The sequence below is a fragment of the Lagenorhynchus albirostris genome, chromosome 11, assembly GCF_949774975.1.
Source record: "Lagenorhynchus albirostris chromosome 11, mLagAlb1.1, whole genome shotgun sequence".
Taxonomy (NCBI): Eukaryota; Metazoa; Chordata; class Mammalia; order Artiodactyla; family Delphinidae; genus Lagenorhynchus; species Lagenorhynchus albirostris.
In genome coordinates, this window is record NC_083105.1 from 16,205,740 (window position 1) to 16,230,542 (window position 24,803).

General features: G+C 37.5%; 1 protein-coding gene and 1 non-coding gene across 9 annotated transcripts in view; both read right to left on the reverse strand.

Moving 5' to 3' along the window:
• Window positions 1-24,803, reverse strand: part of POLR3B (RNA polymerase III subunit B) — a 160,114-nt gene that overhangs the window by 88,334 nt on the left and 46,977 nt on the right. For 7 of the 8 annotated variants that reach the window (XR_009543296.1, XM_060164839.1, XM_060164840.1 and 4 more), the window contains 7 exons: window positions 19,751-19,912; window positions 16,930-17,130; window positions 14,841-15,003; window positions 13,440-13,593; window positions 10,422-10,496; window positions 9,731-9,829; window positions 4,430-4,557 (listed from right to left, as the gene is read on the reverse strand). Coding sequence is in view for 7 of the 8 variants with exons in the window: in XM_060164839.1 (XP_060020822.1) it covers window positions 4,430-4,557; window positions 9,731-9,829; window positions 10,422-10,496; window positions 13,440-13,593; window positions 14,841-15,003; window positions 16,930-17,130; window positions 19,751-19,912 (982 nt within the window). In the remaining variant the exon portion in view is untranslated. The remainder of the gene's footprint in view (window positions 1-4,429; window positions 4,558-9,730; window positions 9,830-10,421; window positions 10,497-13,439; window positions 13,594-14,840; window positions 15,004-16,929; window positions 17,131-19,750; window positions 19,913-24,803) is intronic. The other variant, XM_060164837.1, reaches the window with a different exon arrangement.
• Window positions 6,554-6,660, reverse strand: LOC132530159 (U6 spliceosomal RNA). Its single transcript, XR_009543713.1, has one exon. It is a non-coding gene; the product is annotated as a U6 spliceosomal RNA (small nuclear RNA).

Below are 24,803 nucleotides of genomic sequence, written 5' to 3' on the forward strand. Positions count from 1 at the left end.
ACCCTGATATATTCATCAAAAATCAATTGCCCATAAATGTGTGGGTCTATTCCTGGATTCTGTTCCATTGATCTATATGTCTACCCTTACATCAGTATCATTACTGTGGTTTTAGGGTAAGTCTAAATACCAGGTTGTATGTCTTCCAACTTAGTTCTTCATTTCAAAGATTGTTTTCAAAAATCTGCATCTGATTTCTTAACAATTTTAATGTGCTCAGAGATTTATTCGTTGTTGAAACATTTATTAAGTACCTACTAAACTGGCACTAGGCTAGGCCCAAGGGATATAGTAATAAATAACAGACATAGTCCCTGTCCTCAAGGAACTTATAATCTATGGTCTAGCAGGGAAGGTACCTTCATCATGACCCACAGCGAACTGGAAAAAGTGAGGAAAGAAGTTAGTTTCAGTGGAGAAAAATTTTAGTAAGTTTTATAAATGTCATGGTATAACAGATATAATGTAACTTCTTATAAGTTTCTCAACCAAATTGGAATTCAGTTTCCTTGTCAGAAACAAAAAAGGTATGTATTATAGTTGACAGGATTATTAAGATGATTTAAAAGAAATGCACGTAAATCAGTTGGGTATTCACTAAGTGGAAGCATTCATTATGACTAATATTAACAATATTAGTAATGAAAATATACACCCATCACCCTGCAATACCACCCATTCTACCTCCAACTCTAACCCGACATAATGAACTTCAATTTTACCTCAATTTTAAGTGCTCATTATTAACATTCTAGTCTCAGGAACTGTCACATAAGCTTACATCTAAAATAGCTACAATGATCATATATTTTTTTAACCAACAGAATTCTAAAAAAGAATTGCCAGGGATAATTTGGTCAAGACACCTTTTCATTTTGTATCCCCAAATGGATAAAAAAATAAATAGTCTAAAAAAAAATTCAAACAGAAAGTGGGAGAAGAGGAGATGCAGAATGAAACAACATTTTATGAGGATCTTTGTATATTATGTGTTTTTAATACTTTAAAATTCTCCAGCCTATTTCTAGTACATCCCATCCTACTGTAAAGTGGGGGATACAAGAGAAGGAACTACCCACTTAAGAAGAGGCTGTATTGAAAACAAAAACCAAAACAGAAGTTGCATTAGCTCCTGACTTTAAAAAAACAAAAAACAAAACAGTCCCAGCAATTTGGAGTTGAAGGAGGAAGGGGTGGTGAGAAGGAGCGGGTGCTGGAGGAGGTATGTGATGCATATTCATTAACCGAGCTGATAGTGACTAAAAGATCCTTTTAAAGAGGAGAAAAGTGTTCCACTAGAGGATTGCCAACTAATAAAATGGGCAGGATATGAAAGTGTGACTCATGTGAACTTGGCGTCTGGCGCCAGGGAGAGAGCATACAATGCAGCCCCATCACACAGCCTTCACTTGTAGCACTGAGTGACCTGGAGACCTTGCCATTTCCACACACGTCTACCTGACTTCTTGCTCTGAACCATGTCACAACAAACAGAGCCATATCCATGGAAGGGAGGTGTTCCCCAGTAGCACAGTAAGACGCTGTGTGGAAACTTGAACTTTATGAATAATTTAAAGAGCCTCAGATTTAGGAAACACCCTCTGCTGGTGTTTCATGTTGGAATCAAGTCAGCCCTCTCTTATGTACAAGGTAAGGCTCTCAGTCTCTGTGGTTTGTGCTGTCTTGGTCTCCTTCGTAGTGACAGGAAATGACTTTCTCTTCTTTTTTCACTCTGTTGAATAGGAGGGACTGGTAGTAAAAGGTATATGGTAAACTTCCAGGTTGGTAAGAATATTTAGCAAATTAATTCTGGGATCTTGTCTTTCACTTTCCACATGGACTAACAGATGAACAGCAACTAAAATATTATGTTAGAAAATCCACACAGAATCTCTGAGATGTATATAGTCTTCAGCATGGCTAATATTTAAAATGGGATAGAGTGACTTTTAGTTATCAGCTGTCAAGACAGCAGGGAATGAAAATGAATCTGAGAAGTCCAACTCAAAGAGCCAGGTCTCTGTTCTGGATCTCTGCTCTTCAGACCCGGGTCTCTGTTCTGGGTCTCTCCCTCTGCCGGCCTCTTTCCTTTAGCGAGTTTTCCTATAGACCTCGCTCAATACTTCCGCAGCTACTACAGTGTCCAAAGAGCAAGGTGGCCTTCTCATGTGCAAACTTTAAATATACTTTAATCTCATGGCTTTTCTTTCCAGTCAGGTGTTTTATAATAACAAACAGTAACAAAGGCTTTTTTTTATTACTTAAGATATTCAGTGGCTTTTGTCTTCCTAGCGTCAGCAGTCACGTCAGAGGATTGTATCCAAGGAGCTAAATGTGCAGGACCCAGGGTCAGAGCAGCTGAATACACCAACCTCAGAAAACACAGACAATGAATTGCAAATGACACTCAAAACAAAACGAGAAAAAAAACCTTCACACAGAAAACTACAAAAGAACTCTACAGACACTGAATTGGCTTTCTGTACACACTGATCCTGCTTAACTGTGTGTGGTAACTAGCCGAACGTTTCAGATACTCATGGCTACAAAATAAAAGGCTTTTTTTTTTTTTGGTAGGAAGAGGAGTTACAAAAATAAAAATATTATTTCTTTCATTCAATCACTTCTTTATTTAAAAATAAAAAAGATTTGCCAAGTGGAGATAGATGCAGCTCTTTCTGTTTCAATCTTCAAACACACTAAAGAGTGGCATTAGCAATGAAGTGATTAGTCTTCCGTTAATTCTGCTGAAAGTTCTACACAAAAGGTGTATTGTTTCAGCTGGGATTCACATCATGAAACAAAATGGTTTGGTAAACCCAATAGAAGTGATAGCCCTTTCATGACACACAGGATTCAGTACTGTATATTTCAACTTGTTAGCAAGTCAGAAGCACAAGCGGGAAATCGGCCTACACTGCTGCTGAGTATGAATGGGAAAGGCTAAATTGATGAGCCGCTGTTTAGATTTTCCCACTGGGAATTATTCTGAACTGTCCAGGCATTACATCATTCAGGTAAATGGTAGCAGGACAACATGCTTCTTATGTCTTTGTTGCCAACCAAAGGGCAATATAAAAACTCGAAAGGAAATACATACTCTTTATCTGTAGGAGAAACAGAATGACTTAATTGTCAAGCTATGGTCAACTGCAGCTAATTGTAAGTAACTGAGCAGCTAACTGCATTCTGGTTGTTACCCAAATGCAATGCAGAAAACTCTAACAGTTTCTTTATGAACCTCCTTGTATCATACTTTAAATCAGAGATGACAAGTCATATTGATGTCATAGACATATATGAAAATAAAACCTATTAACCTCATTAGGATTTAAATGAGTTTTAAAAACATTTCAAAAAAAAGCTTATAAGCAAAACTTTTTTTGCTAGTATCCTCTCTGTATCCTCTTCAAGACAAAACTCAAACTCCCCAACATATGGCATCTCTCCACCACGATTCTATGTCCATACTACAGCATATACTATACAAAATGACCCACACACTGCTTGCTTACGTTTCCATACCTGTGAGAAACACTCAGTATCTTTCAAGGCTCAGTTCAGTTCTAGGCTTCAGAAACAACCCACTCTCTAACCTTAGGTGTTTTTTCTGCTTAGTCCCTTAGATTCTGGCTATCATCTACTATGGCATTTATCAGACTATACTGAATTACTGTTGTATTTGTTGGTCTCTCCTGCTAGACTGTGAACTCACTGAGGGCAGGGCTCTGTGTTATCTCTATATTTTAAGGTTCCAGCCTCAATGATTGGTTTATTATTGATGCTCAATAAATGTTACGGATGATAAATAAATTAATAGATGAATGAAAGGGAAGAAAAACAGAAAGAAGAAAGGAAAATGAACTCAGAAAATGGTGTGACACATACTGAGTGTTTCAGGAGCTATAGGAGCAATTGCGTGGATATAATGGGTTCAATGACTGTCACCCAGACAATTACTAAGTACATTCTAATACACACTGTGCATCTTTATCTCTATTGCCTTTTGCTCTCCTCCCTTAACCTCGAGTTTTCCTGCTCTTTCTTCCATCTCTCCTGCTTAACTACTTACATTTATATAGAGCTTTTCTCTTTATATTTACCCCCTTGTAATTCTGTGATAGTTATTATATATCCCTTTGTTTGGTCAAGAGTACAAGTTCAGAGAGGTTTTCTCCATTTTTGTTTAAGCTTTAGACATGACAGGGGCACCTACAAGCACTGCAGAATTCCACAACCTCCTGAGTTTGGTAACACTCAGGTGTTAGCAACGCCTGACCTGGCCCAACATGCAACACTAGTGAAGTAAGAATAACACAGCAATTATACTCCAATTATACTCCAATAAAGAGCTGTTAAAAAAAAAAAAGAATAAAGACATAATTATTTATCCAAGTATTTAGAACCAAGTTCAAGGAGGAACTCTTACCCATGGCTTGCTTCCCCATGGCACACTGATATGTGTTTCTTGGGGACTGGTTGTGATGAGGGTATGGGATCAGGCCAGCACAAACGCCAAGAAGAGTGAAGGGTTCAATCTCCAAGTGGGTGGTATCTCTAGCAAGTGAATTAAGAATCAGACATCTTAGGCACCAAGTATTAAAATAAATATCTCTTAAAGGGTATAAAAAAATATTACTATCTAGGTCCCTGAGGACTAAACTTAAAATTTAAGTTTACATAAATACATACAAAAATGTATATATGTATATATAAAACACATACAATACATTTATATCAATATAATAATAAAACCTCATAACAATAAAATTTGATGCTAGTAAAAATGATAGAAGAAAAATATACTTAAATAAAATATAACAGCAAATTATTTTTTTCAGTGAAACTAAAGAGTGAAACTTTTATTTGTAGAAATATAAGAGATAGGAGACAATATGGAATGCCTATATAAAAAATAAAACATCATTACATACTAACTAATAATAATAACTCATTTAAAGAAATTACTATATTAAGCACATAGAAATACAGTATCAAAAATACCTACATGGCACACCATTGTAAATCAACTGTACTTCAATAAAATGTCTTAAAAATAATTTTTTTTTAATATAACTATATGGATGAGTGGCCTGCTTTTCCCCACTTTTTCAACGTATATCAATGAGAAAGTTGTATTACTATTTTAGAGAGAGGACTATATCCCCTTTAAGAATAGTTACTATAGACCTATGGGGACCAATTCTGTAACCACTAGCTAAGTGTGGCTATTGAGCACTTGTTAGACTAGAATGGCTGAGAAACTGAATTTTTAATTTTACTTAATTTTAATTATCTTACATTAATTTTAAAGCTCAAATTTATATTGAAATAGCTCAGTTCAGTTATTTTAAAACCTTTTAGTTATGTTTGTAACCACTTACATGTATTACTCTACTTTTTCAATTGTAAATGTTATGAAATCAGATCAAGTATTTCCAATGAGGGACTTCCCTGGTGGCACAGTGGTTAAGAATCCGCCTGCCAATGCAGGGGACATGGGTTCAAGCCCTGGTCCAGGAAGATCCCACATGCAGTGGAGCAACTAAGCCCATGCGCCACAACTACTGAGCCTGTGCTCTGGAGCCTGCAAGCCACAACTACTGAAGCCCACGCACCACAACGAAGAGTAGCCCCCACTCACCGCAACCAGAGAAAGCCCGTGCGCAGCAATGAAGACCCAACGCAGCCAAAAATAAATAATAAATAAAATACATTAAAAAAAAAAGTATTTCCAATGAAAATTTAGCATCCAAATTGAGATGCAGTGTAAGTGCACACCAGATTTTGAAGACTTAGTAGGAAAAAAAGGTAAAATATCTCAATATTTTTATATTGACTACATGTTGATATGATAATCTTTCAAATACACTGGGTTAAATAAAATTATTAAAATTAATTTCATCTGTTTCTTTTTACTTCTTTAATGTGGCTACTAGAAAACTTAAAGTTATATGGTGACTTGCATTATATTTTTATAGATACGGGGCACAAAGTAAGACTTGACGTAGTAGATGTTAGAATCTTGGTTACTTTCATAATATGTTTTTGCAGAAAATTCAGTTTGGGCTAAATGATAAAGCAACTCAGCTATCTGAATGGGAAAGGGCAGCCAGACTGTTTTTAGGTCTTGCTGAAAGTAACAGATCTCACATCCAGGATCTGTGGTCTCCAATGACCTTCTGTCCCTTCCTCAAGTGTTTCTGAAGCATAACTTTAATCATAATTTCAACAGTTTACAGTACTTCTTTTTTTTTTTCCTGAGCCAAATGACATAACTTTTTTTTTATTCTTGATAGTCAAATTGAAATACAAAATAATTGTACCAAATTCCACTGAAATCAACAAATTGAGAGGATCTGATTTACCATCTCTTACATTTGTATTACAATTTAAATATACATTATATATCAACATAATACTTCATAGGTATATAATGAGATGTTCTTATTTACTATTTCATAATTTTCCGAAGAAGATGTTTCTTCTTTTTTATGTGACTGGTGAAATTGAAATAGATTAATAATTATCTGTCTTATGTTCATCTTTTCTTAAAAATATGGAACGCTTCACGAATTTGCATGTCATCTTTCCACAGGGGCCATGCTAATCTTCTCTGAATCGTTCTAATTTTAGTATATGTGCTGCCGAAGCAAGCACTACAGTACTTCTGAAGAGAACTGATTTCCAAGATAACCCAACACATCATGGAAAATTAGTTGCAATGTACATGGCAAAAGATCTCCCACTTATACAGTTATCCAGCTATTTGTTTTTCATTACACATGTATTGAACTGTGTCCCTCGTTTGGTTAGAGAGGATGCTTTCCATGTAGTTCTTGGTTTGAAGAATATAATTCTGACCTTATGACCTCGCAGAACCTCAATCCTCTCAGTCACTTTAGGCCTTTGTCAGCAGAGAGGGAAGGGGCTCTAGGTTTTGTTTTCTTTGTTTCTGGTTTTTACAGAGAAACAGCTTATAGTGACATTTTATAGCCTAGAATAAAACAGTTTGTTTAAAATGTACTGTTCTGTTTATATACTGCCAATTTGACCAATGCAAATTAAAACTACTTTTTCCAATGTAAAGATTGGGGTAAGCTGAAAATGAAGAAGGTAAAGATCTAAGTTTCTTCTTTTTTCATGACAACAACATACATAAGATCATATACTATCTTACTATCTAATAATTATTGAAAGTCCAAACTTTGTAAAAGTCTGGATTCGAATTTTACCAGAGAGGAATACTATTATTCAAAATTATAACCACCCTAAGTTTCTATCCTGAACAGGAAATAGGAGACTTCCTGTTCACTATGCATAAGGGCCTTAAATTTAGCTCAAATTAAGACTAAGTGACCTGTTGCTTGCAATAGTGAAAAAACTGGAAACAGCCTAAACAGTCATCAATAGGGGAACAATTAAGTAAGTTATCTATATGTAGTCAGACAATGTCATAAAAAGCAATTAAAATTATATATATATATATAAATATATATACATACATTAATGTGGAAAAAATCCAGGATGATAATGTTAATTACATTAAGTTAAAAAATCAAGACACTGAAAAATAGTTGCAAAATGTATGTATGTTTGCCTTCACTTAGAAAAAAATCTAGAAGAGTACATATTAAACCACTTGCACTGGTTACTTCTGGAGGGTGGAGTTTGGCGGGATGGGGAATTACTTTATGCATTTCTACATTTTAACAAATGTCATAAGTATGAATTAATACCAATTTTTTCTTATTTTTAAAATAAATTAATTTGATGTATGGGATAGCGTGGTGATTGGGTGATATTGATAGTTATATTCCTTTATGACAGTGAACAAAACAGAGAAAAATCCCTGCCTTCATGAAGCTTCTAGTGGCGGGAGATAGACAATACACATATGCATCAACAAAATACACGTTTTACAGATTTTAAGATTTAAGCACTAGAAAAATAAAGCAGCAAAGAGGGGTGGTCAGAGGAGGGATTTCTACTTTAAATAGGGTGGTCAGGGAAACTCGCTGAGAAGGTGGTACCTGAGTGAAGACCTGGAGGATGTGAAGGAGTGAGCCATGCAGATAGGTGACAGCGTTCCAGGTGGAGAGGACAGCCAGGGCAGAGGGGCTGGGGCAGGAGCATGAAGAGGCCAGTGTGGTTAAAACAGAGTGAGGGGGGAGAGGGAGGAGATGATGCTGCAGCCATAGCTTCCTTGTAGGAACGTGAAGGCCTCTGTAAGGACTTCAGAGGGAGATGGAAAGCCACTGGGTGGGGTGGGGCTGGGGGTGTGGTTTGAGAAGAGAAGTGATGAGACCATTCTGACCTATAAAGAACAGACTATATGGGAACAAGTGCAAAACTAGTCAGGAGCCTTTTGCAAGGATCCAGACAAGCAATGGCAGTGGCCTGCAGTAGGGCAGCAGGTGGAGGTGGTGAAAAGAGCTCAGATTCCGGGTATACTTTGAAAGTCCACATGGTATGTTACGAGATTAGATGTGGGTGTAGAGGGGAAGAGGAGTTAAGGCTGAAACTGAGGTTTCTGGCTTGAGTAACCAGGATGGAATCGTTATTTGTGGGGTTACTATATAATTCTCCAGTCAATCTTTATTATTTATTTATTTTTTTGCTGTACGCGGGCCTCTCATCACTGCGGCCCACCCCCCGCTGCGGAGCACAGGCTCCGGATGCGCAGGCTCAGCGGCCATGGCTCACGGGCCCAGCCGCTCCGCGACATGTGGGATCCTCCTGGACTGGGGCACGAACCCGCGTCCCCTGCATCAGCAGGCGGACCCCCAACCACTGCGCCACCAGGGAAGCCCTCCAGTCAATCTTTAAATGAGGGGTATAAAAATAGTACTTTGAGAGATTCATACCTTTAAGGAATAAAAATTCTGCTGAAAAGCATTATTTATTAAATTACAGTAAGACAAAAATAAAGTGGTATATCTCATCTGGTAGTGGAAAACAGAAAACTACTTTCCTGACTGAAGACAAAAATAGTTATCAGGTGGCAGTATTAAACTCCCTAACCATTTAATAGCATAATTGCAAACATTCTAATTTCAGGTAAGTGGTACCTCAGCCACATGCATCAGACAGCAAGTTATATAAATGTCCTATAATGTATTCCAAATGGAACAAAGATGTTTCTAAAAATATCACTGTTCTAGAAGAAACACTGTGAACATATCACCATTTCATGTCTATATTGTACATAAGTTTAGAGATATCTTTACAACATACAAGGTAGGGAATTCCTGCATTGACAACAGGAATTCAGACATCCACTGACAAAATCAACCCTGGAACAGATAAATACACCATTATGTAGCCTGATTCATTAGTTTAATTTTGGCAGTAATCGAGTATTAAAATCAGAGAAGCAATTCCTTTTAAGAAATGTACAGTGAGTGTAAAATGAAAAGGAAGGATAATTAAATCTAAAGATTATTCGTTAGCAGTTTTGTGATACTCCTGGGATAAACTATGGGTTATGCTTCCTTAACAGTATACTTCTAACAGTTCCTACTAGGAATACACAATAGAATTGAAGATGAAGTGAAAAAAGAAGATAGTGTCTATCATCAGAACAGGTTTTTTGTTTGTTTGTTTGTTTTTTCCGGTATGCGGGCCTCTCACTGTTGTGGCCTCTCCCATCGCAGAGCACAGGCGGACTCTCAACCACTGCACCACCAGGGAAGCCCCGGAACAGGTTTTAATTATGGTTGTTACTTACTTATTAATCGTATGTTCATAGAGTGCAATGTTACAGTCATTTTCTTCATTCACATCTAAATATTCAACCAGACTCTCATGCAAGAAATCTTCAAAATTCCTGGGAAAATATTGGTGAAATGGACATTGTTAAAAAGCATTTTACGGCAGTATTTTATATGCAATAGTGGAAGATACATGCTTTCATTTAGGCCCAAAGCATCTTTCTCTCCCCAAAAGTATCAATACATTGGGATATTTGAAACACGTTATTCTTAGATCATAGAGTTATCACAAATCACCAAAATAGAAACAGTAAAACATCTGTGACTCTTGTCAATCTGGTCCCACTTCTAAAAAATACCTTCTATGACTTTAAAAACCCCATATGATGAGAGACCCACAGTACGTCAGATGTCTACATCAACATATCCTTCTTATCCTAAAAACGTTGAAGAGTGTGCTAATTTACACCAAGACTCTGTAATCCTCATGATCTAAATTGATAAATATTTTACAATGTCCAAGCAAGTTCACATAGAAAAGAACAGGTTTTTAACAGGTTGATATAGCTGGTAGAGAGGAATTAAGAGACTAAAAATGAAAATATGTTAATACTTTTCTTAAAAGCTCAGATCAACTAACATTACTTCTGTTTAGATCATATAAATGAGTATTAAGGAGACTGAGGACTTTTGCTTTTGGCTATTTACCTGTACCCCTGAGCCAGCTCTTCCATATGCTTATTTGTGACTGCAGCCTTCTGTTTCTTAACAATTATATAGGGTCTGGAATAGAAAAACAGAAAAAAACCCAAAAAACAAAACAGATTTACAGTAGTTCAACAGAAGAATTAAATCAGTAAGTTTACTATAGTGAAATGAGGGAAGCGGTAGATATGATCAAACTTATTTCTGGAGTGCTTGAGGACACCAGGTATTTTTTACAAGTGTGAGTGCACAGGGGCCTATTTTCTCTTTCTCACATACACACGCACACACACGTGCACACGCACACACCAGCTCATGTGTGCACATATACATGTATAAACACACAGTCCTTTCTCCAAGTACCTTTGGAAATATTTGGTTCTGAATGAGAAAGCAGTATGAAATGATACTCAATAAAGTCTAGAAAAAAAAACCAAAACCTTTAATACCTTTAATATCATATATTTTTTAAAACTGTGTAAATGCATCCATCATACCAAAAGCCTCTCCTGATTTCATACTGGGAGTATGGAGAGGTCAGCAGGCAGAGAACCATCACCAAGGAAAACAATGGCATTTTGTAGTGAAGGTCTGATGACTTCCAGCTGTCTAGAGTGGTTTGCTTTAGGACAAACATCCCTGGGCTACACTAGCAGGGTACTTAAAGCTACACACAACCAAAGAGTAGGTATGAGTTTGCAGGGAATATAGCTTTTTCACTTTGGGATTTTTAGTGATGTAATGGGCGTAAGGTAGAGAGCTTTGGTCCACACGTTCTGGTAGATTAACCTGTAACTGTCAGCGGTGATTTGCCTCTGAGGGCTTCGCCACCACGAGGAAACACCCGACACAAAGGACGGCACGCGGCACGAAACGTCAAGGGCTGTTGCTATTTGGACAAGCGGCTCTTACAGAGAGGAGCAAGTAACCAGCAGACACTCGTGCGCTCCACCCTCAAGTCCAAATAACTATTTGAGGACTAATGAGCACTTTTAAACAGTTAAGAAGAGGAGCTGCACAATTACAAAAGGGGGTACAAGCTGCTGGAAAGTGAACAGGGTGAACTCTTCATGGGACTCAACACTGCCTCAAAATCCTGGCTGCCCCTTGGCAGGGAAGCAGAGACCCTGCTGCCTCCCTCATTTGGGGCTGCAGTTCAGCTCAGCTTAAGAGACTGAGAAGTGATGGCAGAGCAGGGGTAGGAGACGGAGGGGACCACACTTGGCCACCTCAGTTACCTTTCAGTTTACTCAATGAATTCTACTAATTCTTCCTGCCAGATCTATGTTGTGTCGTTATACAATCACTTCTAAAAAAAAAAAGAACTAGTTTTCTTTTAGGCTATGCCATATTATGTGGGATATAATGAAAAAGAAAAATCCTAAAAAAGAGTAAGCTAGAAAATGTCAGTGTTTTCCCCACCCTTAATTAGGCCATGTTAATAGCTATAAATAAGCATCCAGTGTTTGCCTGGCACCCTACAGGGCACTTACCAGACCTTATATCAATCCTAGGGAGGCACTGTTATTTACATATTTACAGCTGAGGAAATCAAGGCCCAGAGACTTAAGTAATAAACTCAGAGTCACACAAGTCAGTAAGTGGGACATTAGGATTCAAACACAGGTATAGCATCAGTTAGGGCTCTTTGGTTGCAAAGAATAGGAACCAGCTCTGGCAGATTTAAGCAAAGATGGAATTTACAAAAAAATAAGAAGAAAATTTTAAGGAGTTTACCAAAAGGCTAAGAATTTACTAGAAGGATAAGAATCAAAGAAAAAAGGTGCAATGCTCAGCCTCAGAAAGAAAAGGAGCCAGAACAGTCCCAAGGATCCAGAAAGGCAGGGGTAATGAGCAGCCTCTTGTATGCATCGCCGCCAGGATGAATCTGTTCCAGCCACTTCTTCCCTCGAGCTATTCTCTTTGGGATTCAAACTCTCTGAAGAGACGGTCTGACTGGCCTGGCTTGGGTCAGCCGCCTGTCCTTTGGCTGAGCAGGAGAGAGCACCTGACTGACCGTCCCAAGAAGACTGCCAGTGAGGAAGGGCAATCCTCAAAGGAGAATGAGGAGGGTAACTGGAAGGAAACAAGGATGCCAGACAGACACAGACACTGGCAGTCCACTCTCCCAGCTGGGCAGACTTCCAAGCTCTTGCCACCACTCTAACCACTGCCAGCTCACTGACTTGTGCCCTCACACTACCTGAGGTCCACAAAGACAGACTTTGGTGAATCAAGTGAAGGCCTATGAAACAAGGTGACATCCTCAGCTGAAGTCCCTGCCTGTCCCCAAAGGACCAGATACCATGTCATGTTCATCTTCATAACCCCACCTCCGACACAGCACCTGTACAAAATAGGCCCTAAATATGTGCGGAATGAACATAAGGCACCTACTCTTCTACCGGATCTAATGTTATGGTATCTCTTCATGCTTCTATGTTTCTTATTCTTGCCATTCCTTAGCCTTTCTCCTTTCCTCCTTTATCCTTTAAAGCAATCCTACTCATCCTTTAAAGGTCAGTTCATAGCAACAGAATATAGTGGGTAAAATCAGGACTGTTGGAGTCAAATGAATTCTAAGGACTTCCGGGTGAAAAACAGACTCCACCACTATCTGGCTTTGGGTAATTTACTTAGTCTCACTAAACCTTGGTACCTCATTTGTTAAATGAAAATAATAATCCAACCTTATAGGGTTGAATGTAGTTAAAGCCTTACACATAATACATCTATTAAGATAATAAATAATGGCTAGCACTTATTACTCGCAGAGTTGGTTGTTATTACTAATTATTTCTGCCTTTCCCAGCGGACTGAGTTCTCTGAGGGCAGAGACTGACTCCCATTAATCTTTGAATCCCCAGTAGCCAGTATGCATATTCATGAGGTGTTTGCTAAGTGAATTAAATTTATCTTAACAATGAAAGAGGTTAAAGCAGCTTCAAAAATAAAAACAAGTCCATTTCTTTCAAAAGCAAACATAAAGAGATCTTAACAACTCTTTCTAGCCACATCTACCTGCACAGCCTTCCTCCATCAGAGGAAATATAGACACACCGATCTGTCAGATTCGTTGAGATGGAAACAAATTCATTGATATATCCTGCTCTTCGCATCAGTCGAAATGTATTCACCAGCTTCTTGTGGTCTCGAATGACGCCCAGGATGTTACCTAAGCAGAAAGAATAAGAATAGTCAAGACCGAAATAAAAAATAAATCTAATGGGATTTAAAATATCTACTCAACAAAAACAATAAGCAGCACTGAGCAGTCATTTGGAAGTACTGTTATTAAGCCTGCAGCCAGTCCACAAGGCTGGAGGGAGCAGCAGAGTGGAGTGGTCAAGGGCAGCCTGGGGTGGGGACCGGAGTCCAGGGCCAGGCCTACCACACCCTGGCTGCATAAGACTGGTGAAGCCAGCCTCAGTCTCCTCGTCTGTCAGCACCGTGCAGGGACATGAACTCGGGTCCAGACCCCTGGGTCTGAACACTGGCTCTACCACTTCTACAGGGTCGATGTGAGGATTAAATGAGCTGATCTCATGGAAAGCACTTAGAACTGGACATAGCACCTAGTAACTGCTATTTTTAAACCGGTTTTGTTGTCATCATCTGAGAAATGAGGAAAATGGCCTTTGGCTCCCAGGGCTAGTGTGAGGATTTAGAGAGGTACTGGGTGAGTACCCAGAGTAAGGACTCACTCAGCGTCAGCTGCCAGAATTCACTGAGCGAGGCAGGCAGCCAACAGCCCTGTTTTCCTTCTCACCAGCCCACGCGGGAAATGGTGAAGGCCCCCCAGAGCAGGAAGAAGGGGGAGAAGAGCATGGGGGCTGAGGCCAGGATGAGCACATGCAGCACACCTGTGAGGGGACAGGCACCCAGGCCACCAAGCCACACCTGCTGCAGCATCTCTGGAGGACTCTCAGGTGGGTGGGAAGGGGTATGAGAGAAGCAACTGGAGCAGAAGCTGAAGGAAAGGGACCCTCTCGCCAGAGGCTGCGGACAATCACTCACTCAGTGGCTGAATACAAGTCATCTCACTGTAAGGGCTGATCTGATTATTTCTGCAGAATGTCTCACATATTTCACTTGAACTTAAAGATACCGTATTGAGCCTAATGCCACTGTGCATACGCTGCCAGCTGTCAAAGCTACCCTTTAGCTCTGATAGCTGTATTGTCTCAGAACCTGGATCACTCAGCCAATGGAATAACTGTTTCTGTTACCATTTTTTCTACCTTTCAATTAATGTCAACCTGGGTCCAGAATTAAAGTATACTCAGGGGGTAGAGCTCAGTGGCAGAGAATTTGACTGCAGAATTAAAGTATATTTGTGCTCTATATACATGGATAATAGTCAATTCCCTCCCCCTCCCAAACAGACTGTTTAGGATCAACATGTCTCCATAATATACTCACCATTAAGAAAGACAAGAAACACATTTGGGTAAGACAGCTCTTCCCCACATAATAAATTCACATCTTCTACTCCCAAGTTACTGGCTAATTTAACAATGGGTCCATCTTCCATGTCAGTTGTGATGTGCGTCATAAGGGCCAAGTTTTTAACCAAACCACATGCCTAAAAAACAAGACAGTCATTTCTAAGAATGAACATGAGTAACACAAAGTACAGTTTGTGTCTGAAAATAGCTCACCACTCCACTGGTGACAAGGCAAAGCAGTACAGCCTCATAGGGAACACTTTGGAGATTCATACAAAGCCTTAAGGATATACCTACGCCTTATCCTAGAGGAATTTATCCTGAACTAGAAAGCAAGGATATAAACGTAGATTTAGCCACAGACATGCTCAGCACAGTACTATTTGAACTGGAAATAATGATGACATTATAAATGTCCCCTCCCCAAAGAAACCAATTGCCTAAATTGCTATTCCCTGACAACAGAACACCACAGTCATTAAGATGACACTGTATAAAAACAGTAAAGGAAAACACTGATAATTGTGAATACATAAAAATATAAAACTGCTGGCCTGAAATGAGAAAGAGTCTGCAAAATAACTGGCCGGTACTCTCCAAGCTTCTTGGTCATAAAAGACAAAGAGTGAAGAACCGCTTCAGAATAAGAGGCTAAGGAGACTCAACAACTGAGAGCAATCCTGGATCAAAAAAAGACAGTGGGGCAACTGGCAAAATCTGAATCAGGTCTACAGATTACAATATTGTTGTCAGTGTTAATTTCATAACTGGGGTTATGAAAGTTGGTAACTGGGGCTATGAGGTTGATAACTGTGCTACAGTTACATAAGATGTCACATTTGGGGAATCTAGGTGAAGGATCATGGAAATTCTTTGCACTATTTTTGCAACTTTTTTTGTATGCCTGAAATTATTTCAAAGTAAGAAGGAAATGAAAAAAATATTTTTAAACTTCTATACAACCAGAGGAAAAAAATCTAAAGCAAACATATAAACAAGGACATAATACAGCAAATTAAGAAAAAAAACAAAAACACTTGAGACACATGTGACATGTAAAGATTACATCTTCAATCTTAGAAACCATCTGCTGTAGTGATGCACAAAACAGGTACTTCATCTAGATTAGTTGAAGCAATCTCTGGGAAATTTAGTGTTCCAAAACTCAAGATGTGTAAGTTATGCAAATTTGACAAGCTGGAAAATTTTAATGTGAATTTCCATATGGTTTAAGATAAATCAGGAGAAGAATGATAATTTCTAAAAATTATAACCCTGTATGGACTTGTATTTTTCACCTCTCCCAAGTCATAACTAATTTCTACACTTTGGAACATATATCTTTTACCTGTCATATTTAACTTATTTATTCACTCAGCATATATTTATGGGGCCTTTAGTCTGAATGAGGCTCTGGGCTAGGACCTTGGGATACAATGGTGAACCTAACATGGTTCCTTCCTCCAGAATTTTACAATTTAGAAGGCATAAAATCAAGTGAAACCAACAGTGGTTAACATGAAGTAGAAAGGGCCACGACACAGGAAATAGTGGGTGCTATGGATGTAAACCAATTTAAACTCCTTGGTTTAGTGTTCTGGTAACTGCTTATGTTTCCTATGTAAGTGAGCTGGAATCCAACTTAGGTCTTGGACTGTGTGCTCCTAGTTGGCTGCAACTGTGACTCTGATGTCCTTTAAGTACAGCCACAGAAAATAAGGAGTTGCTTAAAAAGAGCTCCTTGTGAGCAAAGGTGATGGGTCTCTTTAATTTTCCTTCATATTCTTATCCCCTCTTCACTGCCTGGTTTGACTCTTGGGATAAACTAAAACAAGCAAGAAAATTTGGACAATATTTCTATTTAGGTGAGATAATAAATCAAAGACTTCTGTAGGTACTGTTCGGGAATGATACTGATGACATTCTGATGGCTGCAACAACATTTATCTGCCTGATACGTGGCTGACCCCAAAAACGATACAGCCTGGGGGAACGGGAGAAGAAGCAGAGCATCACCAACAGGCATGACCACTGACACAGCGGAGACTCCTTGGGGACCTTACCTCTCCTTCAGGAGTGTCCGAAGGGCAGAGCATTCCCCACTGAGATGGCTGGAGCGATCGAGGACCACTCACTTTTCTTGTTTTTTCAAACTGGGAAGAGATTCTTGTCATCATGCCCAGTGCGGATATATATGACAAGCGAGACAGCACCTGAGTCACACCCTGGCGATCCATTTTAAATCTCTTCAGAGACCAATTTCCCTGAAGGGAGAGGAAAGACATGAGCTACCCCTGATCCATTCATGTGGCCTGATACTCTGAAGTCACTCGGAGAGGCTCAGCATAGGAACTGCTTGTTTGTGAAATGAGAGCCATGATATATATTCAGAAATCAAAATGTCACAATTAAAATTTAGCCAAGTTACTCACCGGGGTTTTCTAGGAATTTCATGGATATTACCTATATCTAGCAACCACCTCGGAATGCTTCAACACATCAACATTATCACATCAGAGTGGGTATTTTCTGAAGAACTAATTATGTTCTGAACAAGCCAGTTCAACCAAAGATTTCCACTGGAAGCAATAAGCCAACTAATAGAACACTAGCAGTTTCTACACACATTTAAGGTAACACTAGCTTGAAGCTCAAAGAGATAATTTCATGTTGCAATGTGCCATTATCTGGATGTCTTCCAAAATTAGTTTTAATGAGAGGAAAATATAGCAATAGAAAGAAGACTCTAATAGCAGTTACCAGGGAAAATGAATAACTATAGGCTTCTTAATCAAGGCTAAAAGTTGCACATATATTCATATTAATAAATATTATATACCTTCTTTGGCTACCATGTCAATCTTAAAATAGATTCATATGAAATAAATTTTAAACATTAAATTTACCTTATCTCCTATGCATTGAAAGTACTGAAATATATTAAATATATTATTTTATAGTGGTATTAATTGTATACGTTAAATATTCTCAAGGATAATTCAGGATTAAGGTTAGGAATCATTAAGTTTTCAACTTATGGTAATGTGAATTAATAGAAAATAGTATGCAGAGAAAAAGCAAAGTAGAAAACAAAATGTCAAAAAGTGATTGATTCAATGATCTTTCTGATTCAAAGGGAAAAAATTACATCTGCTAAACAGTGGTTCTTCATTTTTTTGATAATCTGATGAAAGCTATGACTATTCTCGAGAAAAATGCACATAGGACCACAAACAGAAAATTTGCCTTCCATTTCAAGGAAGGACTCATGGATCCCAGATTAAAACCCCTCACAGTAGAAAAACTCATGTTTGAATTTAAATATTTGACCTCAGGGGATCTCCTCACAAATTAAAGTTTAAGCATTATTTCAGTGAAGATCTGTCACTTCAGAAACTTGAGTTTTTGATAGAGTGGAAAAAAGCTAAAACCTAGGAAGAAACTTGATGCATTACAAAGCAAAGAAATGGAGCAAACACACTGATCCCACAAGTTAACTTCTCATATTGCTTGTTGAGTTAACTCCTTTTATTCTTTGAATGAGAATGAACCTAGTAAACTGACTTATGACCACAAAGTAAGAGCAAGGAAGATAAATAAATATTCATCACAGAATTCAACTAAGACAGCAGCTGCTGGCAAATAGGAAGTAGATGGGGAGTGAAGCCGAGATGTTCAGCAAGATAATTTTTTCCAATATTCTTCAGGAGTTTTAAAAAGGGAGAGAGGAGAAACGGACAAAGCGTCTAAAACTGCTCCTCTGAGAAAATTTATTTGTTGAAAATAGTCTACATATGACAACAATCACAATTTTAGAAGTTGATCTTTTTCCGGTTGTCTACAGATTGGGGTTCACCTGTAACAAGGCCTACTACTGATTTTCCTAATAAGCAGTCTGCTCCCAGACGTAAAGTGGTATCACTTAGGGGCAAAACAACTACTCAAAACAGCTATTCTGACCTGAAAATCATGGGTCAAAAGCAAAGAAAAGTCATTCTAACAGAAGTGTGTTCAAGTGCTCTTTGGAGACTTCGCTTCAAATATTCAGGAATCTACTTCCTGACAAGTTTGGGCCACAGGAGTGTGAGGGTCCTAAAGAGGCACAAAGGCCAGGCTCCCCTCAGGTCTAGATGGAGCTGTCATGGTGAGGGCTGCTCAAACAGACCCAAGGCAAATTTCTCAAGTCAAGTAGGGCAGCAAGTCGACCACTAATTCTTTCATTGTTAAGGGAGTCCACGTGCTACTCTATACTATTCTTTTGTTGGGACCAAATCCCATCCATAAAACTAATTTTATGTCTGGCATACAAAACGTGAACAAGACTTTATCAGATAGACCTATAGATGTTACGCTTTAAGAAAGGGAGCAAAAACCTATCTGATAACCCTTTATGAACAGCCGGAGGCCCTGAACACACAGCAGCTGCTGAGGCCTGAATTCATCACTCACGTGAGAACAGCTGATAGCTCTTTGAGGAATATAAACCTACAATGAAATGAAACATGTTGTACTGTTTTGGACAAACGTTGTCATTAATAAACCTACTTGTAATATATCAGTTTTATGACAGAAGAAAATGGGGAAAAGTATCCATTGAAAGAATGGTTATTAACGGTTAAACTAAAAGATTTTTCCTTTATGTAGAAGTATATATATTTTCTTATTGCCTCATATAACAAGAACTATAATTTGGCAATGAAGTCATATAGTAGTAAAATTCCTACTGATTTAAACTGTAGACTATCTTTCAAAGTAGAAAATTTATGACTTAAATATATATATACTTTTTTCACCTAGATTCTCAAAGTATCAGTACTTTAAATTTCCCACTGAACAGGTTTACAAATAAGTTACAAAACTCTACCCAAATGACTGAAGACTTACGGTTGAAATGGCATTCACCATGCCATTGGTAATCTGGTCCTGACGCATGTGTTTCACAACATCAAACTGGGCTGCTCTTTGCTTAGGAATCACCTGGTCTGCAATCTTCTTCATTTCAGAATTAAATTTTTTGAACAAATCTTCAAAAAGAAGAGATAAAAGCTAAAGGAAAAAAAAAGTATATAGTGAACTTTCAAAATGCATTACTAGCTTATTTACTAAGTTTTAGGTCCTTATTAAACTTTGTTTAAAAAAAGATGGAGAAACTGCTTAAAACTGAAAAAAATATATTTTAAAATTCAATTTGATAAACGTACTTTTATTGATATATGTGCTTATCACTATGCTTGGTGTTGGGAATAAGAGCAAAGATGACAATTCCTGCATTCATAGATTTTTAATTTAGACCAGTCATTCCCAGACTGAGATTTCATTGACCAGTGACCTAAATAAATGAAGAAAATATTTATGGATAAGAAGACCATTTTAAGGTTACTAATTTTCCCCAAATTGATCTAAAATTCCACTGCAACTCTAATCAAAATCCCCAGGTTTTTAATGAAAATTGAGGCTAACTCTAAAATTTATGTGGAAAAGCTAAGACCCTAAAATAGCCAAGACATTCCTGAAAAAGAAGGCATATGGACTGATTAACGTATAGATAAACTGACCAGTGGACAGAACAAAAAGTCCAGAAACAAACAACACATATATTAAAATTTGTCATATGATAGAGATGGCATTTCAGATCAGTAAGTAAATGAAAGACTACAAATAAATGGTGCTAGGACAACCGGTTATTCATTTCAGAAACAAATGAAACTGCTTCCTTACTTCATTCCATACCCCAAAATCCAACAAATACCAAAGGCATAAGTTTAAAATATAAAGAGTACTAACTATTAAAAAGAAGAAAGGGTTGACAAATTAAAATTACAAACTTCTAGAATTAAAAGATACCATAAAGTTAAAAAAAAAAAAAAAATCCAGACTGGGAGAAGATACCAGCAACACATGTAACTGACAAAAAACTGGATCCAAAGAACACCAAAAAAATCTTAAAACCAATAAGGAAAATACAAACAGCCCAAAAGACATTTAAGAAAAAACAGGAATGGTCAATAAGCATATGAAAAAGAGGCTTAATCTCATTAGTAATGACGGAAATGCAAATTAAGCCCACCAGGAGATGGTACTGTGCACCCGCTAGATCAGACAAAAATGTTTAATTTCGACACTAAGTCATAGGATGGAGACCATCAGGACTTATGTACAGTGCAGTGTTCAAATACTTGGGAAACTAGTTTGACACTCTCCAGTCAAGTTGAAGATTTAACTTGATTCCATGACAGGGCAATCCTATTTGTAGAAACTCTGTCATGTAGGCACCAGAAGATATGAATAAAAATGTTTTTTTTTTTAAAAAAAGGGAAGTCATACAAAAGTCTTGATAAGTAGGATAGATAAAGGGATATTTATCATATGTATCATATCTTTACACAATTGAATACAAAAATGAAAGTGAAATACAGTGGCATGAAACAATATAGATGAACCTTTAAAACAATGTTAAATGAAGAAAAAAGTTGCAGAAGAACGTATATGATATGAATCTATTTTTATAAAACTCAAAAACTCAAAAATAATGCCAAGTTCTTGGATTGGAAGAATCAAATATTGTTAAAATGACCATACTACCAAAGGCAATCTGCAGATTCAATGCAATCCCTATCAAATTACCAATGGCATTTTTCACAGACCTAGGACAAATAATTTTAAAATTTGTATGGAAACACAAAAGACCCCAGATAGCCAAAACAATCTTGAGAAAGAAGAACGGAGCTGGAGGAATCAAGCTCCCTGACTTCAGACTACACTACAAAGCTACAGGAATCAAAACAGTATGGTACTGGCACAAAAACAGACACATAGATCAATGGAACAGGATAGAAAGCCCAGAAATAAACCCATGCACTTATGGTCAATTAATCTATGACAAAGGAGGCAAGAATACACAATGGAGAAAAGACAGTCTTTTCATTAAGTGGTGCTGCAAAAACTGGACAGCTACATGTAAAAGAATGAAATTAAAACATTCTACATGTAAGTGATATCATATGATATTTGTCTTTGACTTACTTCACTCAGTATGACATATGTGGAATCTAAAAAAATGGTACAAATTAACCTATTTACAAAACAGGAATAGAGTCACAGATGTAGAAAACAAACTTACGGTTACTAAGGGGAAAGGGTTGTGGAGAGGGATAAACTGGGAGACTGGGATTGACATACACACACTACTATATATAAAAGAAATTGAAACTAACACAACATTGTAAATCAATTGTACCCCAATAAAAATTTAAAAAAAAAAAAGAGACAACTAATAAGAACCTACTGCATAGCACAGGAAACTCTACTCAATACTCTGTAATGACCTATATGGCAACAGAATCTAAAAAAGAGTGAATATATGTACATGTATAACTGATTCGCTTTGCTGTACAGCAGAAACTAACACAACATTGTAAATCAACTAACTCTAATAAAAATTAATTTAAAAAATAAATAAAACATTCTCTAACACTATATGTTAAAAAAAAAAAAACTCAAAACGGATTAAAGACCTAAATGTAAGACTGGATCCTAGAGGAAAATATAGGCAGAACACTCCTTGACATAAATCACAGCAATGTTTTTTTTGGATCCATCTCCTAGAGTAATGGAAATAAAAACAAAAATAAATAAATTAAACCTAGTTAAATTTAAAAGCTTTTGCACGGCAAAGGAAACCATCAGCAAAATGAAAAGACAACCTACAGAATGGGAGAAAATATTGCAAACAATGTGACCAACAAGAGATGAATTTCCAAAATAGACAAACAGCTCATACAGCTCAATATCAAAAAAACAATATCAAAAAAACAAAAAATGGGCAGAAGATCTAAATAGACATTTCTCCAAAGAAGACATACAGATGGCCAACAGGCACATGAAAAAATGCTCATCATTGCTAACTATTACAGAAATGCAAATCAAAACTACAATGAGGTACCACCTCACACCAGTCAGACTGGCCATCATTAAAAAGTCTACAAATAACAAATGTTGGAGAGTGTGTGGAGAAAAGGGAACCCTCTTGCACTGTTGGTGGGAATGTAAATTTGTAGAGCCACTATGGAGAACAGTATGGAGGTTCCTTAAACAACTAAAAACAGACTTACCATATGATCCAGCAATCTCACTCCTGGGCCTATATCCTGAGAAAACTATAATTTGAAAAGATACATGCACCCCAATGTTCACTGCTGCACTATTTACAACAGCCAAGACATGGAAGCACCCTAAGTGTCCATTGACAGATAAATGGATAAAGAAGATGTGGTAGATATATACAATGGAATATTACTCAGCCATAAAAAAGAACGAAATAATGCCATTCAAAGCAACATGGTTGGACCCAGTGATTATCATACTAAGTGAAGTAAGTCAGAGAAAGATAAATATCTTATGGTATCACTTATATGTGGAATCTAAAAAATGATATAAATGAACTTATTTACAAAACAGAAATAGACTCACAGACATAGAAAACAAACTTATGGTTACCAAAAAGGAAAAGGGTAGGGGAGAGAGGATAAATTAGGAGCGTAGGATTAACAGATAAACACTACACTATATAAAACAGATAAACAACAAGGACCTACTGTATAGCACAAGGAACTATATTCAGTATCTTGTAATAACCTATAATGGAAAAGAATCTGAAAAGGAATATAAATCTACATACATACAAACACACAAACATATATATAACTGAATCACTCTGCTGTACACCTGAAATACAACATTGTAAATCAACTATACTTCAATAAAAAAAAGTGAAACTTATATTGTAATAAACTATTTTAAAAATTTTAAATAAATGATGCAATAAAAAAGAAAACAATAAGTACTCCAATTCAGGATAGTGGGGAAAAGAGAAGACAGAGTAAGGAAGAAATATATAAGTAAATGAAATGGTAATTAACGGTCAATTATTAAGAATTACTTAAGTTGGTAGTGGATTTGAGGGTGTTGATTCTATTTGTCCCCTTCATAACTTACATATCTGTGACATTTTTATTTATACTTTTTATGTTAAAAATTATATAATAAATTATATTAAACCATAGTAACCATGGAAAACAAATCAATGGGATGGAATAGGAAGGCATAAAAATAGACTAGGATGGTTCTGTCTCCAGAATTGATAGAGTAGCTCCTATCAGATGGATTCATCTGCTCATAAAAATTATAAACGCTGGACAAAATATTGAAACTATCTGAAGGCACTGGAGAGTAAAAGCAGGCAGAAACCGAAGGAAAGTTGACACTTATCGAAAGTGCATTTCCGTTTTTAAGGCTTTTCAACTAAGAGTAGGACACATTAACAAAAAGGGTCCAAGCTACACTGGAAGCTAAAACTCGGAGAGAGACCCACAGTTTTACTGGATTGAAGGACCAGAGGGAAAAGATCTGAGCCACCACAGTAGCTGGAAAGTGAGAGGAAATTCACAGAAAGGAGAGAACCACAAATAAAATCAACACCCTAAAATCCACTACCAACTTAATCTTGGGAGAAAACCCCAAGATTATGTATATAAACCTTGCCCAACTCTCTGGCTGACCCCTGAACTACACATTGAAAGGTGTGGCCCATGTCCCCTACTGCCCCAAATCAGGTGTGGGTTGTGACTGCAATTTTCAATAAAGTCTTTTTTCAATAAAGTAAAGTAAGTGAAGCTGTGACTTTTAAGACCAGGTCATTAAGGCCACACAGATTCTCTTGTGCATGTGAAACTCACTTGGAGTCCTGAGCCACTCTGATGCCACAGCACTGGAATGGTCAAGACCGAGCTGAGCCCAGCCTTCCAGACACCCCACCACCTCCGGCAGAACAACTACCAACCGAGCCCCATGTGAAACAGAAGAATCACACAGCCAAATCCTGCCTGAATTCCTGACCCACAAAATTGTGAGATACAACAAAACGGTGATTGTCTTAAGC